Source organism: Neolamprologus brichardi, chromosome 8, assembly GCF_056152115.1.
Source record: "Neolamprologus brichardi isolate AB-2024 chromosome 8, ASM5615211v1, whole genome shotgun sequence".
Taxonomy (NCBI): domain Eukaryota; kingdom Metazoa; phylum Chordata; class Actinopteri; order Cichliformes; family Cichlidae; genus Neolamprologus; species Neolamprologus brichardi.
Window position 1 is genome coordinate 20859606 of NC_142111.1, and position 18688 is coordinate 20878293.

An 18688-nucleotide genomic window follows, 5' to 3' on the forward strand; every position below is an offset into this window, starting at 1 on the left:
AGACCTAGCTCTCTAAAAAAAAAATCCCAAAAAACAGCTTCAGCGTGAGCTATCTTCTCTAAAACCTCAGTTTCACAACAGTTGCAAAACAGGACAGTGAAAACTCTGCCACTGAGTAGACCACTTCACATGCTTTATTTCAGCACCCAAAATAATTAAACACATCTTGATTTATTATACATGTACAAAATAAGTACAGAATCTCTCTTTTAAACCATGAAAGTGGGTCTGCTTCAAATTCTTTTTTAAGAAACCCTTCGCAAGAAAGACATCAACAAACAACATAAACAACAGGGTGGGAGATGTGTGCTGTTTGGTTTTTGTTTTTTTAGTAAAGAGGAGTTTTCCACAGGGGCAAACAGACAGAAAGATCAACACTGAACACATGGGCAGGGGAAATGATATTGAACCAGACATATTTGCATGCAATACAATTGCAGTGATCACTTTTTCAGAGGACCTCTGTTATCAAACCAACACTTAAGAAGAAAACAATTGCACTGCATAGACAACAAGACAAGGAGTCAATTTAATAGCACCAAAGGTTCTGCAGGCATTAAGTGGCAATGATTTCAGTACGACAGTGTGAGTTTCACCATCAAACACCACTAGCTGGACCTCACTGAATCGGTAATAGCACCTTTGAATGGTTTTAGTGTTCCCCCAATAGACTTGTGGTGTGTGACATAGCAAAAAGGGGTGATGTCTTGTTATGAGGTAGCCATCTAGATTTTGCAATGAAGGTGAGCTTTTTAGTCTTGCTCTTTTGCTGGTGTTTGCTTTCTCTGCTCAGCGTTCAGGTGTTTTTCTCATTAATTTAGAACAAGAAGACACTTCACACTTTTTACAATTTATTTAACACCAGAAAAATGGTACATATCATTTGTTGTTTTCAATGTCCTTCTGCAGTGGTAGAAAATGGCAAAAGTCACCTGTGTTTCATTGCATGTGCAGATCTGGGTTGTTGTTTTTTTTTTTGTTTGTCTTAATCTCCGGGGGGAAATTTTACACAAGCATATATTATTTTCTTGTTGCCAGTGAAAACAAAAGATTCTTTTTAAAGTGTCCTCGCAGTTGGTTTCGTTTGAAGTAGCAGTCCCAAAAAAAACTTCTCATGATTGGAAAGACACAAACACTGTCTTCAGTAGAGTGGTTTTAAGCATGTGGACCAATGGCAGCCAAATGAATGCATAGAAAGAGGATTTAGAGATGACTGCTAGAAAAAAAAACAACAATGTCATGTCCATATTTCTTTCATTTTTACAAGAAGCAAACAGGGCCAACTTGGACGCCAAATTCCTGATCAGGTGCACCAACATCCATAGGAGCAATGTCAATGATGGGCAGGCGGGATGTTTTTGATGTCTTGTAGTCAATGACTGTCTTGCCCCATGTGCCAGTGTGTGACTGTAGAGAGAAACAGAAGGGAGACATAGTAAGAGATTAGTTTCTCTTTTCTTGTACTTGGATCCTGTGTAAGTTTAGCCCTGGGGCAAAGAGAGAGCACGCTCACCGTGCAGCCATCCTCGCTGACACTGTATGTGAAGCGGCTGTTGCCCTCCGCTCTGATCTCGACGTCGTTGGATCCCTGGAGAAGCAGAGCCTTCTTCAGGTTGCCGGTGGCAGAATCCATGTAGGCGATGCTGTTCTTGCAGTGGTATGTAACGTTCTGAGAGGCCTGGTTGGACATCAGGCGCATGAAAGTCATCTGGATGTTGACATCCTCGAGATCAGCTCCATCGCTGCCATACTGGAACTGCGTGACGGAGAGAAGAGAAGCACGCATAGTGTCACAGGCCTAATAGTAAAGCATGAATACTGTCCAGGTTTGTTCATTTGCTCTGTTTTCTCACCTGGAATCCACCGGTCATGGACTCGCTGAACCAGACGTGCTTCTTATCTCTGATGTTCTTGCTGAGGTACCAGTTCTTCATGGGGATGGTGGACTCGCTGGGGTAGACACAAGTCTCACCAGTCTCCATGTTGCAGTGGACCTTGACGGCATCCAGAGGAGAGCCCTGGTTGGGATCAATCCAGTACATGCCTGTAATATAATACAGGGACATCAAAAAAAGAAAGTCTCACACTGAGCTCACCCTCGTGTTATACTTTATCTAAACGCTGTGTCAGAGAATTGATCTGCGCTCACCGCTCTTCCACTCAGGGTGGCACATCCTCAGATCACGGCACATGCGGGCTGGGCTCTTCTGGGTACCGTCTGGGCTGCGGATCTTCTCGACCTTCTGTGTCAGGGTCTTAAGGGTGGTGTCAACCTCCATGTCACGATCGCGCATGACATTAGGATCATCAGCGCGGTAGTGGCCACCACGCATGGGATCAGGGGCCTTCTCCTGATGGGGCGGGGCGATGAAGTCCATTCCACTGCCGGGAGGTCCAGGAGGTCCAGCAGGTCCGGGAGGTCCAGGAGGTCCCTGTTTTGAGACACCAGGGGTTGCTTAACTTGTCTGAAGGTGTAAGAATATGGATAAAGTAATGATAATTGCTCAACTTACAGCAGGTCCCATCTCTCCATTGCGACCACGAGGTCCAGGAGGTCCAATGGGTCCAGGCATACCGTTCACACCATCCTTACCAGTGGCGCCGTTTGATCCAGAAGGTCCCTGTGGAGGAAAACCAAATGATCACCCTTTGCCTTGAACTGATTGACAAATTTGAAGGAAAACTTTAAATAAAGAAGGTTTTGTGTCTGTTAACAGTAGTACTTACTCTAGGTCCAGCGGGTCCAGAAGCACCAGCAGGGCCTCTCTCTCCAGGGGATCCCTAGAGACAGATGAGGATGCTAACATGAACTATGGTATAACAAAATATAGTAGAATATAGAAAATGTGATAAAATCAAGTTTAATAAGTCCATAAATCAATTTTAAAAAGTGAGATTGATTAATGTTGTATTTTATAAAACTTGATGATGCATGTAACTAGCAACTGTTTATAAGACCTTAATAAACTCCAGTAAATATCCACCTGAACCTTAAATGCAAATCCAGCTGTGGGTAACGGGATAAATGCAGCTCTCAGCACAAAGTTTTTATTTCTTCCAAAGTGCTAATGTGGTAACTGTTACTCACAGCAGTTCCGGGCAGACCAGATGCACCAGTGAATCCTCTGTGTCCCTTGTGGCCTCTCTCTCCAGCTTCACCAGCCTCTCCTCTGTCTCCCTTAGCACCAGCTGGACCCTGAATAAAAGAAAAAGAAGATCCAGATGCCATCTCATCATTAGACAGTAATCAGTCTTCTTGAATATGTAAAATTTATGTTTCATATTAATAATACATATTATACAATGAAAAACGTACAGGACCACCACGAGCACCAGCAGGGCCAGAGGGACCAGCAGGACCAGAGGGACCCTAAAGGAAAGAAAGATATGAACATATGAATTCAGAAAAAATCACAAGTGTGTTCATTTTGTTTAAATGTGCTCAAGGTAGCTACAAAGTGGACTTACACTCTCTCCACGGTCACCAGTTTTGCCAGAGGGGCCAACTCCTCCAGGAGCTCCAGGAGCACCAGGAGGTCCAGGGGGACCACCCAAGCCAGTCTCTCCACGGTCTCCCTGTGAGTGCACATTTCCAGTGAGAAGATAGTTTCATGCATGTCAATATTATCAAATTAGCCAAGTTAAATGGGGTTACCTTAGGGCCGGAAGGACCATCACGACCAGGTGCACCATCATGACCAGGAGATCCCTGTGGAAGTAAAGCAGTAAAGATGTTCGCCAGCGAAACTGAATTTGTGGGAATTGTGAGTGCATTTTTAATTGTACTACCTGAGTAGCCCGATTAGCCCAATTAATGGTTAAAGTAGAGAAAAAAGGGACTTCTTACCTCACGGCCAGCCTCTCCAGTTGGACCAGACAGTCCAGGGGGTCCAGCAGGTCCAGGGGGTCCGCGCTCACCGACAGGTCCAGATGATCCCTGCTTTCCAGGCTCACCCTAAAGAAAGTGCATAAGAAGTCAGTCCTCTAGATTCCTGTGGATGCTCTTTGCAGAGCTGAACCTTTCTAAGCAACACCCAGAGAGAGAGACACATACGAGAACCCAAATGTCCAATGTGATCAAATCAGATATTAGCTGGTCTTTCACCTTTAGTCTGTGTGATGTCAGATGGTCAAAAGGAAAACTGTGGAATATTTCCCAAGGAATATTGTAATATTACCATGTCCTTACACAAGGATGGTTTATTTAACATTGTATGTGTCCAAATTTCTACTAATTATATATTTCATAGTGAGTTTGCTCTTTGCAGTACTAGTTATTATTCCTATAGCCTACATAGCGTACTCAGTATTCGACGATGCATTACAAAAAGTTGTGTCCAAACAAATGCTGAAGGTTACAGGTCAAAAGGGCAGAGCATGACAATATAGACTCCAAAATATATTTGACCTAGTAATTTAATGGGAAAGTGTATTATATATAATGTGTGTTTATCACAACAAATGCATGCTGTTACTTTGATCTGTCGTGTTTTAAGTGATGTAATTAACAGAGTCAAGAAAATGAACCAAGTAGTTTTTTTTTCTTCATCTTCTGGTTGAACTCACTGTATTGTCCCCTACACAGAACCCCCTATATAAGCAGGCATAAAGGATTTCAGACACAAACTCACAGCTGGTCCAGGCAGACCACCGAAACCACGCTCTCCACGCTGTCCAGGGAGACCTACAATACCACGCTGTCCAGCAATACCTTGGGGTCCAGGGATACCAGCGGCACCCTGCACATAAGGAAATAATGGTTAGTTATGTTTTAGACTTTCAAAAAACACATAGAATATCTATTATGGACCAAAAGGGTAACAGTGACTTACAGGGGCTCCATCAGAACCAGTAGATCCTTTCTCGCCACTAGGTCCTGGGGGTCCAGCAGCACCAGCCTCACCAGGGCGGCCAGCAGGGCCAGTCTCACCACGAGCTCCCCTTGCTCCATCTTTGCCAGTAGGTCCTCCGGGTCCAGGGGCTCCAGCAGCTCCCTGGAAACAACACACAATGTTATGGTAACATAAAAATCACTGATCACTGTTCCAATATAACATAGATAGATCGCACTAAAAATGATCAGAAACTCACAGCAGGGCCAGGGGGTCCAACTCTTCCAGCAGGTCCAGGGAAACCAGTAGCACCCTAGCAAGACACACAACCAAACCAAATACGTGATCAATGAAGCTTTAAAACACATCAGTAACTGTAACTACAAATAATCTCATTGAGTTTGTAAGTCAGAGTGTCAAAAGAAAAATATGAATGAATACTTACAGGGGAACCAACACTACCACGAGCACCTTTGGGTCCAGCAGCTCCGGAAGGTCCCTGTTGACAGAAATATTTGCAAGTGAGGAATCTAATACCAACAATGCTAATTAAAATAGGAAAAATATGAATGTTTATGTAAACAGCATATACAATTTCTTATGAACACAATAATAAATCTACGGTGCAAAATCCCCCCCCCCCCCCAGAACATTTGATTCCATTTATTCTATTCCATTTACTATATATTCACCAGATGTATACTACAAATCACAATGAAGGTCAATCTACCTGAGGACCAGCACCTCCAACAGGTCCGGCAGGTCCAGGAGGACCAGCGTCTCCCTTGGGTCCACTGTCACCACTCTCGCCCTTAGCACCAGGCTGACCATCAGCACCCTGAGGTTGGAGATGAAAAGAAGAAATGCATCAATGCATGGCTTTTTTTGCATCTCAAATCTTATCCAAAGTCAACACATTTGACATTTTTTAAGCATCTAAATGAGTGAAAATAAGGGGCTTACAGGAGGTCCAGCAAATCCGGCAGCTCCAGGAGGTCCGTGCTCACCACGGTCACCCTGTTGAAGTAATAAAGGAAGGTCATTCAGTCATAATAATGTGCATATCAGAGTTATAAATATTTTGATTGTTTTTCCCCAGGTTTTAATCTGATTTTGAGTTTAGAAAAGAACTTACAGGGGAACCACGAGGACCACTAGGTCCAGCAACTCCAACAGCACCAGGCTCACCCTAAAACCAGAGGTGAAGGAGAAAAAAGGAGGTCAGTAGGCACATTAGTTGCTAATCCCAATCACGTATTTTATGATCTTGCAGATAAACCACATTAAAGCCAAAATTAAGTAAAGCACTGAATTTCTATTTAACTCGTGGTTGGTCTTATTATCTTTTAATATTGCATTAATGTGGCATGCTTTTCATCATGTTTAATATAATTATATCATTGAATTATGCATACTGTAAGTGTGGGTAAAAATGTTGTAAGACTACTAACAAATTTCACTCCAGACATGAAAATTGAATGAAGGAAAGGTCCTGTAAAATTATTAAACTCGAACAGCTAATATTTGAAGGCCAAAACCAATTTTTTGTCCAATCTCACCTTCTCACCCTGAGCACCAGGAGGTCCAGGGACTCCAATAGGACCGGTCAGACCACGTGGGCCATCTTTGCCACCGGCACCATCAGCTCCCTTGCCACCAGCCTCACCCTAAAAAGAGAAAGGTTACAAAAAGTCACTTGTGTTGATATAAAAATTACACAGCTACAGTTATTTGAATCATTACAACATTTCTAGAGTAATTAAATCTTTATGAAATATTGGGAAAACATGATATAAGATTTCACATGAAAACAGGTATAATACATAAGATATGTTATCTTGACTGAGCTTAAAAAAAATTGAATGATGAGAAAATCGAACTGTGCACGCTTTTTTCTTTATACGAATGGGATTGATGTGATACTCACATTCTCTCCTCTGGCACCGGGGAGACCAGCGGCTCCACGCTCACCAGGCATTCCCTGCATACCGGGGGATCCCAAACCACCGGGGGCACCGCCAGCACCAGGCTCTCCCTGGGTACACACAAAAACAGGAAGACTCACATTGTTATCCAGCTAACACAGGTCACCGGAGCTCAACAAATGAACCATGTTGGTAGATTTGTTTCTGTTATGATAAGCACAATGAGTTTAAGAAAAGGAGAATTTTGCTGGTCCTAAATCTCATTTTAGTTATTTGCACCGATGCCCAGTGATTTTAGTCTTGAGACATTTGTTGTTTTGCAGCATTTTCTAGTTTCTCTAACTCGTGGGTTAATTAGTTTTGCACTCAAACCTGCAAAACTAAAGTGAAGGATTATCTTTACAGGCTTGACATTACAGGCTGATTACCACCAGGTGATGGGTGTTAATGTGTTTTTCTGGATCTCTGATATTGCTCTCTGTTGAATCTGAAGCTCAGGTTGTTTCTGTCATAAAAGCAAATATAAATTGTCCACAAAGTCACCTGTTGATGAAAAAAACACCTTTACTGCTACTGTTTTGCTTGTACACATTTATGTTTAGCAGTTTCTTTAAACCTTAAGCATGTGAAGCCATAGACTAATGAGAACATGTTGAGGCAGAAAGCTTGCTCTATATGCTCTAAATATATTATTGTTTATTCTTGAAATGAAAGAATATACATACAAAATGCTAAAATTACCTCTTTTTTTTAAATTACAGAGGAGGTAAAATCCATTGGCTTTACCTAACAGGCAAAAGATCCCTAGTTTAATCTCAGGAGAAGATTGGGGCTGCAACAGAAACCCTGCATAAGGATCTACCAGTCAAATATGTAGTGACAAAAACAGACCTGCAAACTAATCTACGATATACAGGAGTGTGTGTTTTTAACATATGAGTTTTGTGATGGTTTAATAGTGTTGCACAGCAGCTACAAACACTAGATCATTTTTATATGCGATCCAGGTGAGGCTGGGTTGAAAAATATGTCCTCTATCTTTAAAATGCAAATAAATAGGACTGTGACAAACATTTCTGAACTGAAAACATTACAGTTCCTTTGCTACATAAATAACTTGCTTGCTACTTTTAAGTCTTTATATAAATATGATTATTCTTGGTGCCATATCCACTCTGAACATCTGATTTTTAATGAATGTGTCGTTTAAATGTCCAGGCAGGCTGGTTTATACTATAAAAGAAGAGTTTAAAAACAAAGGGCAGAAATACTGAATAGTTTGCTCTCCTTGTTTTCTGAGAAAAGCTGGGAGTAGAAACATACCTGAGTAAATATGTGTTTAGTTTTTGGTGGTTTACAACTTGACATCGGGCAGATTTTTCAATTTTATTTCTGTGCCATTTCAAAAAATGGACTGGATTTGACACACGGCAAGAAAAAAAAAGGAATCTCAAATGCCGAATCAGTAAAGTTTCTTCATCGTTTAGATGTTTTTCTGACCTACCTTAGGTCCATCGTTACCAGCGGGTCCAGGAGCACCACGGGGTCCGGTTGGGCCAGCAATGCCAATTCCACCACGCTCACCAGGGAATCCTCTGTCACCCTGAAGGAAAGAAAGAACTCATCAGCCACAAAATGTTTTGCCAGTAAGTTGATGTCTACCACAGGAGCTGAAAATGTTTTGCTTCTGCAACAGAGGGGATACTCACTCTTGGTCCAAATGGGCCAGAAGGTCCTGCCTCACCAGGAGCACCCTGAATAAAAGAAGGAGAAGGGAGAGGGTTATGACGTCTGACTTACTGTGTCAACATGAAGACAGAAGGGGAGAAAGCTGGTTCTAGTGTGTCCTTTGAAACTGACTACATACCTGCTCACCAGGCTTGCCAGTCTCACCAGTAGAACCTTGGGGTCCAGGAAGTCCCTGCACAGGGATGAAAGGTACAATGTTTTAGGGTTATCAACTGACGTTACAACACAACAATAGATATGAGAGTGCTGTGGCTGTTGGAATAATGTCTAAAGCCCACCTGGAATCCAGGAGGTCCAGCGGGTCCCTGCTCTCCTTTCTCTCCAGCAGGTCCCTAAACAAAAAGACGAGAACAAAATGATACAATGCAAACTCTGATTCGCCTTAAGCATCCATGTCAGCCACATAAAAGATACAACTATGGCGTCTGTCCTCTGATACATCAAACTACTCAAATGCTATGCAAACATAATTTCTGTTTAATAATGCAGATAAGATACATACACCGGGGCCAGAAGGTCCAGGAGCACCAACATCACCGTCTTTGCCTGGAGCACCCTGTGATTAAAAACAGCTGTTACACTCTGTTTCCACTATTATATTAATATATACAGTCTTTAATGGTGGAACTTGTTTTAAGTGACTGTTTAAGTGGGAAAAGTATAATTACTTACAACAGCGCCAGCAGGTCCAGTTGCACCTCTCTCACCAGGTTTACCACCATCACCCTAGTAAAAAGAAATAAGTGCATATTTATATCTGCCACATGGGGAAATTCTGCTCTATTATTTCTATTTAAACTCATTTCTATGGGCTAAAAAGAAAAATCACATCCACGACATCTGGAAAGACAATGAGCAGAAAAGCTCTGTAAACTCACAGAAGCTCCCTTGGGTCCGGGGAATCCCATAACTCCAGGCTGTCCTCTGGATCCACCGGGGCCAGGAGGTCCAGGGCGACCATCTTGTCCAGAAGCACCCTAGATATTAAAAAAAACAAAAAATGAAGTTCTATATAACAGAGTGATATAACATATAACATATGTTTATTTGAGGCTCAATACTTACAGCAGGTCCAGCTTTGCCATCAGGTCCAGGGCTTCCAGGGCTACCAGTCATACCCTGAGAAGAACAGTTAATGTGTAAAATTCATGACCAAAACATCACAGAAATGTTGCATTTGAAGAAGTACATCGTCGTGCTAACCTTCAGTCCAGGGGCACCAGGAGCACCAGGGCTTCCAGACTCACCAGTGACTCCCTGAGCTCCCATTGGGCCATTGGCACCACGCTCACCTGGGGCACCCTGTAATGTAAGTTAATAAAAGATCTAGAAGCTGTGATACTGGATACAATTTATGACTTAAATGATCAGTAATGGCTTGTTTAGCTATTCCGATAGGTTTGAATAAGTTGGAGTAAGTGATTTTAGTTGACTAACTCACCTTGCCACCAGCACCTCCATCAGCACCAGGGAAACCACGAGCACCAGGGGCACCCTAATGGAAGAACAGAGACACCGACCAAGTCATTAAAAGGGAAGTAGGTGCTGGGCTCCAACTACTAAGATGAATCCCCGTGGGAATTTAGCACACTGCAATTTCAGAACACTTTGTAGAAAAAGAAATCAAAGGGTTTTAACATGGACATTTTCAATTAAAACATAAGGAGTGATGGTGAGAAAGTGTTGGCTATTTTAATGCTGTTTTCCATAAGGCACACAAAAAGCAACACTAAGTATCAATGAGAAATGTCACATGGTCGAAGATAAAGAGGGACAAACATACACGCTCTCCGGGGGGTCCACGGGGTCCAGCACCACCAGGCTCTCCACGACCTCCTCTCTTTCCCTCCTCACCAGAGGGGCCAGCAAGTCCCTGAACTCCAGCGGGGCCCTGCAAAAGAAAGGAAATTTCATTAAACCAAGCATGAATTTATTATCTTGGCAAGATGCAGTGGAAACTGTTCAGGATCATTGTATTTTGAAGCTTACAGCCTCTCCCTTGGTACCAGGCTCTCCCTTAGGACCAGAGGGACCAGGGTCACCCTGTTGGCAGAAGCATACACATTTTATTTAGCTATCAGGTAATCTATAAAATACTGACAAAAACATTAAAAAACACTAAATCAATTGCCAACGCACATTGTTACCCTTAGGGCCAGGAGAACCAACAGCTCCCTGAGCTCCAGCAGGACCACGAGCACCGGGGAAGCCAGGAGCACCAGCAATACCAGCAGCACCCTACAGATGGAAAATGTGGGGTGTAAGCACACTTCATGTGCAGGACTGAAATGGAATAAATGTAATCATTGTAAATGATACTTACAGGAGCACCCTTAGAGCCAGCGGAACCATCAGATCCAGGAGCACCCTGTTAAAAGAGGAATAATATAAAAATGTTGAAAGTGTTCAGTGTTTTTTTATTATAACATCTGAGATAGACATGATGGTATGTGTAAGTTGAGCATCTACTCACAGCAGGTCCAGCGGGTCCAGCAGGTCCGGGGTTACCAGGCTCACCACGTGCTCCTTGGGGTCCCTCAGATCCACGGCCTCCTGGAGCACCAGTCTCTCCCTGTGCACAAAGATAAAAATATTTTATAAATCTGCACCTCCAATATTATGTCTGTGCTCTGATAAAGGAGAAGGAGACCACACTGAACATCAGAAACATAATTTAAAGATTAAGTATTATACACACACATAAATATCACTCAGAAGACAGGAAATTTTCTATCAAAGTTATGGTGTATTGCTCTTGGCTATACAAGTGGAAAATCAAATGTATTTTGAGCGTAACACATGCACCTAACAACGTTATTTATGAAGGAATTTGAGCACAAATAATGTGTGTTTTTAGAGACATAACTGTCCCCACAATAATCCTAAAGTGAGAAAGAAACTTCAAACTGCATGATTGTTCTGTCATCGTGACTGCTTTTTTTATTCTCCTCCTCTTTATTCCTAAAATAAACCAAGAATTTGTGACATCATAGTAGGTGAAAGTTACAGGATATTTAAAATAGCTCCTTCGGTAATGGCATCAGGAAGGAGAGGCACCAGAGATTAACGTGCCATTAGAAGCCTACTGATGCCATCTGGTGGTTAGACTGTTCACCTGAAGTATACAATATTAGGCTAAATACGCTATTAGCATTTTACTGCTTGGGCAATAGGCTACAATCCATGCTAACCTTGGAGTATATTGTAATTCAAATGGCCTGAGGGTGAAATCTGGCCAGTGCCAAGAAGCTTTAGGCATTCAAAGAGCTTTACAGACCAGATGTGTAAGAAAAGAGTGAAGTGGGTTAAGCCGAGACCTTTCTCATGGGAGAGGAGAGATGCATGACATTGGACACAAATTTCTCATTTTAGGAAATTCTGTGTTTCTTGAGTTAGATGTATGTAGCTTCTACACGATTCTTACTAGGAAGTTTGCTCATTTTAAGTCCAAACAAGGCATAATCACACAGAGTCCCCGTAATGTTCTACTAATAAGCTACTAATAATTGGGGAGTTGATGAGACACCTAGTGAGGGATTAAGGGGATAATAAGCTAAAATATTGTCATGGTTCTCCAAAGCTTTCCTTGGCTACCTAAATTTTGAGATTAGACTTGAGAGAGCTTTACTGTCATCATTATCTAATGGTTATAAATATAAAGGTCAATCAGGAAAGCTATTATGATATCATATGTACTCTTGAACTCTTTTGGGTGACTTACCTTAGCACCAGCACCGCCAGGGAATCCAGAGGGGCCAGCAGATCCAGTAGGTCCCTGAAATTTAATATAGAGCATATTAAGACACAATGCTTTGTAATAACATTGTAATAAATTGACTGGAAAGCTGAGGAAGAATCCCTTTGTTTATGGTATGAATCTCTTACTAAAGCATTTTGTGGACAGATCTAAGTTATTGTCTCGAATAAGTTTGAAATGAACAATGCAAAATTCAGTACTTACAGGAGGACCAGCAGGACCGGTGTTGCCATCATTACCACGAGCACCCTGCAGAGGAGAGAAGAGATGACATCAAATATTTTCAGATCCAGCCAATAGTAAGACACGAAACATGAGAGAAGAACACAACCATCTCCCAGCTTTTGTGTTGTTTTTCAGTAGTAATTATGGGTCTTTTAATAAGTGACTAAGGAGAGAAAAAGTGCTTACAGCAGGGCCGGGAGCTCCAGGGCGGCCTCTCTCTCCGGGAAGACCACGAGCACCCTAGAAAAGACAAAAACAAACCAAGGTCACAAGAAGGTTTGGCCTAGTTTTTGAAGATATGCGTTGGAAAAAATGGCAGTGCTGCATCAAATCTGAACTGTTATTACAAAACAGTGTTTAATCCTTAAAATGATTCATATGTCAACAACTTGATTAATGGGAGCAAAAACGTACCATGGCACCGGGGATACCATTCTCACCAGAAGCGCCAGGCTCTCCCTGTAAACAAATACAGGAAAAAGACAAGAGATCAGCTTGAAATTGTGGTTTTATAATGATGCAGACTAATATCATTTCACAATGAAATGCCATCATTGTGAAATCTTACCTTAGGGCCAGCAGGTCCAGAGTCTCCCTTGGCTCCATCTAGACCGCTGAAGCCCTACAAAGAAAATTAGCGAGCATTTTAAACTCAGTCACCACTCATAACTGTTTAAAAGTGATTTTTTTTCTTTTTATTACTATTCAGACTCACTCTGTGTCCCTTGATGCCTGGAAGTCCAGGGGTGCCAGGGAATCCACGAGCACCCTACATGAGAAAAAGAAGAACGATGTGAAATACTTCGACTGCATTTGGAAGGTAGCACAATGAGGCCTGGAAAACTGAACATAATGGATAAATATGTGGAAATGAATATATTTCACAACAACTTGCTTGTCCCTGCATACATGCTGAATAACAGCTTTTCTCATAAATGTCAGTTTAGGTTTCATTTTTGGCCTACCATCTCCTGACCTTTGCCCTAGTGGGAACCACTCACCTGAGGTCCAGCAGCTCCGCGCTCACCGGGGCGTCCAGATTTGCCAGCCTCACCCTGTTGTAAACACACAGAGATGCGATGAGGAATATGAAGTAAGCTCGTGCAAGCAAACAATAAAAAAAAGAATAGCAATATCTATTTTAAGGGAACCAATATTAGTTATGTGTCCCTGTTAGCTAGGCATGAAATTTCTGTATGAAGTGTCCCAGCAAACAAGCATAGACATGGAATAAAATTCTCAATAGATCACTTACATCATCTCCGTTCTTTCCAGGGGGACCAGCAGGACCACGAGAACCCATTGGACCCTAAAAACACCAATAAATTACTGGATTAGCAAAACACACTGCTGACTATTTTAAACAAGTGTCTGAATATGCTCTGTGCTGCTCTAGGTACAGCACAGGGAATTGGTTGGCATGAAAAAAGTGATTTGTGTCAGTAGGTCAGTGATTAAAACAGGAAGTAGAATGAATACAGGAAGTATTCTGTCTAAAGACTTTCTGGGGTTCACAACCGACTTTTACACTAGCTCGAACTGGAAAAAGGCACAGACAAAACAAGGGAAGGTAGAGGTTTAGTAGAACGTCATGTATACTCACAGAAGCTCCGGGCTCACCAGGCTCTCCAGGAGATCCAGTGAAACCCTGAGAACCCTGAGGGACAACGAGAGAAACATTTCAGTGTAATAGCTTCTTTAAAGTATTCATTTTCCTGTTTTACATCTAAAGCAAGAAAACATGTAGGGAAGAAATCTCTGGCCTATTGTAATTGCATGGTTTTGCAAATGCATGGAATACTTGGACTACCATTTATTTAATAGAGAAATACTTACAGGTTGGCCCATAGGTCCAGGAGGACCACGTGGACCCACAGGACCCTATTGACGAAGGCAGAGAAGAAGCCAATAAATACTTGCACCTATACATAATTATCAAATGAGGGTATTTTGAGAGAGATAAAACCTACTTACTATTGGGCCAGGAACAGGTGGGCCACTAGATTTTGAGGGGTCCGAATATTGAGGAGAGAAGTTCTGTGGGAGGAGCACACAAAGAGTTAATCACCAAACACCTCAAGGTACAGTTACTGGCCCAATGTAGTGGAAGACGATAGAAGAGCATGAAAAACTTTGCACAGCACATCATCTTCCCCCCTACTGTTAGGTCACTGTTGTATGTTACATAGTCGCTTGCTAACGCACACCCTATAGAGTAAAGACTCGTTTTCTAAGGTAGGAATAGGATGTTCTGTATGGAAATCAATATGATCTATTTAAACATGGACATTTTAAAATAGTAAGAATCCTTTTATGTATCAGTTCAGGTCACTAGATAAACTTCGAGCACTCTTCACTTTGAGACATTAATGTGAGGAGAAGGGAGCTGTCAGTACTCTCAGTGCTGAAATACACATGGAGGAACTGTCCCAGCTTTGAAGTGAAATCTTCAGCACCTTGATTATTTAATTGGCGTTCAGTATAGAACTGAAGACAATCCATGCCAGATGGCATAAGTAACATGGAAAAATGAGATGGGTCTCATTTGTCATCAATGAAACTCAGTCCCTGTCTTGGATGTTCTGATGCGATGATACTTACTCCGCCAAGGCCAGGGGGGCCAGGGGGGCCAGGGGGGCCAGGTAGGCCAGGATCGCCAGGGATTCCATTAGCGCCGGGATAACCAGGAGGACCCTGGGGAAAAAAGATTCATTAGCAATATTCAGGGCTAGTTATTTCAATTATTTTTCTTAACTTCACAAAACTGAATAGCAAATATAAAGGGTCTTACAATATAAAGCAATAAACAGACGAAGTGATGTAGATGTAGTTTTAAGTACTTAAAACTAAAAGCTTCAAAGTTGGCCCTAATGTTTCGCCTCCTCCTCCAATTTCTCTTTAATCACTTGTGAAGTTTGCAATGACCTTTTGACCTTCTGACCTAATTATCAAAGGTCATCAGTAACAAGCAGCTTCATCAGAAAATCAGTTCATCAAATCAGTTTGTGAGGGCTCGCTTAGCTGATGCATAGTGATTGTGTCTATTTTGACTAGTGAAGAATATAGGAAACAAAACATCCTCCTTCTAAAAACAAACACAACCAGCCACCTGTTACGCACCAATTATGGTGAGTCAAAAGATTTGGAACTAAAGCTGAATAAAATATTATTATGTCTCATGAGAACAGCAAAAAACAACCATCTTTGTTTCAACAAATGTCAGAAGAAAACCATATTTCTGAAAGAGATAACAGACCCTATCTGTCACTTGTACTGACAGACAAAAAGAAGATGTCTTCAATAGTATGAATGTTTTTAATAATTTAAATAATGCAGCACCTACCGGGTCTCCCTTGGGGCCAGTGGGTCCTTCGGGAGTTGTCTATGGACAGACAGAAAACTGGAGTTAGGCTAATTTATATACAAAATAATTAGATATAATAATAATAAGACTAATAAAAATAATCATCATCAAAAGGGAAAGGTACCTCTGTATAATCTTGACCTGGAAACAAACAGAAAAAAAATGTCAGCACTTCTTTAATGTTCATAGGAGACACATTTATTCATATTTAAAGATAATGGAAAAGGCGAAAATGATGGGTAACTGTAAGCAATGTCTGTAGTTATTTGTGAGTGAAGGCTGAATCATCCATGAAATGCTGGATTTCTCATAATTATCAACTCCAACCCAATCTAAACTTTTTGCAGTGGAAAAAATAGGAAAGTAGGTATAAGTTCAGCAGAACCCTCTACTTTCACTGCATATGTGGACTGAATGGGAAATTATATAATCATTGCCAAACTTTGCCAAAGAGCAGGGATAATCCATTGTTAAAAGAATTCACATTTAAAAATTTAGGGATCAAAACGTAATCCAAAATGATTCGGTTCTGAATGAAAAATCCTTAAACAAGCAGGCAGATAGGCAGGCAGGAAGGCCAAGGGCATTGAGTCCTTTTGAGGGCAGAAAGCCATGGCTGGTCAAAAATGGAGCAAAAGGGGAAAGTGGGTGGTGCCAAAAAGCTAAATAAAGCTTGGAATTGGTGAGCAGTACCATCAGGGCAGATAGGGCAGCACTCTCCGTCTGGAATAATGGGATCGGCGCAGTCGGATGTGTCCTCACAGATCACCTCGTCGCACATGACGGTTCCGCTGTCGCAGACGCAGATCTGGCAGGGCTCTGGTTTCCATACATCCTTGTCGTTGTACAACTGTCCATCTAATGTGCAGCTGCCAAATGTTCCTGAGACAAGAAAATCACGATGAGTTAGGCGATAATGTGATGAGAACAAGAGTTCTAGAAGTTAGTACAACTAATATGTGTTTAGATTGGATAGTTTGGCATTTGCTACACCTGACCAGGTGTACATTATGGTGGATGGGCTTTTGCTTAAAGACTGTATCAAATTCATATAAAAGATCAAGGGAGCTAGTACCACGTAGACCAGACTCTAAATAACACAAACACAAAGCTGGCATATTTTATATAAAAACTGTGGGCTGTTATTGACCTTAGAAAACAGTGTGTTTGGTGACTGATGTGTGATCAGGAAACGAGCATATAATAAAGTCTAAAATCCACGCACATCTACAGGAACTACATATGATTTGAGCTTGTCAAATATAGAAATTCTGGCTGCAGAGAGATAAGGGGTAGTAATGGTCTTGTCCAACTGTCCTACGTAGATGGTCCCTCCTCAAACATTTGATTATAACTCTGAACGGAAACTTTCGTGGGGCCTACGCAGATGTCAGGCAGTGGATATGAGGTTGGGCCAGAGAAATGGGAGGATGAATGCACAGTTCCAGTATTTGCCACAAAGCGGCGCTGTTACCCTGCAAAAAAAAACACCTTCCGCGCCCTCGCCGCTTTGGTGATTAATTGACGTCTAGACTGGCGTTTTTAACTGTCGACGTCAGACTTAAGCGATTTTTCCATTCTCGCTTTTTTTCAGGTAACCGTGTCCAGTTTTACACAGCCTGAAAAAACGTTTAATTCAGTGTGCTTCTTAGACATGAGACATGAAGTTTTGCCTAATTTCTCACACTTGATTACCAAAATAAATTCTGTCTGCTCTCTCTTGATGCGTTTTTGGTGAACTGTTGATTAAAGATCAAGTCTTACAGGCTTTGACGCATGCTTATCAGCTAGAATGCAAACTTATAAAACTAGAGAAGACTGCTTTCCATGCGTGTGCTTCAGATCTCATGGAGCCATTGTCCTGTCACTGCGCATCAGACACAATGCAGCTGCTCCCTTCAGGTTTGCACTCCAGCAGGAGGACGCACACTGAGCATGTATCTGCACGCCAGTGAAAGGAGCAGTCAATAATGGAAAAAATCCAGTCTATAAATTCCTACTCGCTTCCAAGTCTCCAAAGAAACCACCAAAGCGCCTCACTGTGTAACAACTTTCACCATGTCTGCCCACTGGAGTCGGGTATCCCGCAGAGGACGATCAGCTCCAGCAAACTGCTCAGCATCCTTTGCTGGCTATCCACATCCTGAGGGTGCCAACGCTCCAAAAACAACTCAAATCAATGTTTGAAAGTGATACTTACTATCATCCTCGCCTTGACCTCTCGCCAAAAGCACTGTTGCGCTGAGCAAAAGCGCTAACCGAATATCCACAAAGCTGAACATGTCTAAATATTAGACATGTAGATTCTTTGCGGAAAAGGGGAATCCTCTATCTCCTCAGACACCACTCATACACGGTAGGGTCCGGTCTGTGTGTAACTCCAATCCAGACCCTAGCAGAAACTCCCTACTGCCTAAACAAATGAGTTAGCTTGGCTTTTATATGCCTAAACTTTTGGGGAGGTCCTGTGCGCAGCAGATAACTTGTACATGTTCAAGTCAGAGGCCCTCCTTCATCAGAGAGATGGGCCGTCTTAGAACATGTCAAACAAGTTCACGTTTCAGCTCAAACGTGGATGATGAGGAAAGGCATCATTTACACGCAGGCTCTCCACCGCGCAGACGTGTTTTATCTTCTTAACGCACCGTGGATTATCTTAATTGACACTCGTGTTGAAGCGTTTTGTCTTTCCCGTGTTCATCGATATGCTGAGTAGCTGTTTGCTTTCAGATGTGCAGGAAGTTGAGTTCTTTTTCACAGTTTTATTTCATGACGGGGGTTTTATTTAATTTATTTATTTTATATATGTAAAGGGTTCAACGCAATGTTTGAGGAA

At 42.0% G+C, this 18688-nt stretch overlaps 1 protein-coding gene across 2 annotated transcripts; it reads right to left on the bottom strand.

The window, feature by feature from the left end:
• Nucleotides 1-109: 109 nt before the first annotated feature.
• col1a1b (collagen, type I, alpha 1b) lies at nt 110-18281 on the bottom strand. Of its 2 annotated transcripts, none has more exons than XM_087844786.1 (51): nt 18053-18281; nt 16546-16734; nt 15977-15993; nt 15832-15870; nt 15090-15182; nt 14463-14525; nt 14325-14369; nt 14092-14145; nt 13744-13797; nt 13490-13543; nt 13204-13257; nt 13057-13110; nt 12903-12947; nt 12675-12728; nt 12468-12512; nt 12228-12281; nt 10980-11078; nt 10830-10874; nt 10646-10744; nt 10496-10549; nt 10290-10397; nt 9948-10001; nt 9710-9808; nt 9572-9625; nt 9385-9483; nt 9179-9232; nt 9009-9062; nt 8785-8838; nt 8625-8678; nt 8467-8511; nt 8262-8360; nt 6760-6867; nt 6392-6499; nt 5968-6021; nt 5796-5849; nt 5563-5670; nt 5278-5331; nt 5092-5145; nt 4833-4994; nt 4632-4739; nt 3848-3955; nt 3656-3709; nt 3469-3576; nt 3317-3370; nt 3089-3196; nt 2728-2781; nt 2519-2621; nt 2150-2410; nt 1854-2044; nt 1514-1756; nt 110-1407 (listed from the first exon to the last, which is right to left on the bottom strand). In XM_087844786.1, exons 1-51 carry the CDS (start codon nt 18132-18134, stop codon nt 1261-1263), a joined length of 4308 nt encoding a protein of 1435 aa, XP_087700912.1. In that variant the 5' UTR covers nt 18135-18281; the 3' UTR covers nt 110-1260. The 2 variants fall into 2 exon arrangements, with proteins under 2 accessions (XP_087700912.1, XP_006790993.2); XM_006790930.2 differs by having other exon boundaries at nt 2150-2432; nt 2514-2621; nt 18053-18280.
• Nucleotides 18282-18688: the final 407 nt, after the last annotated feature.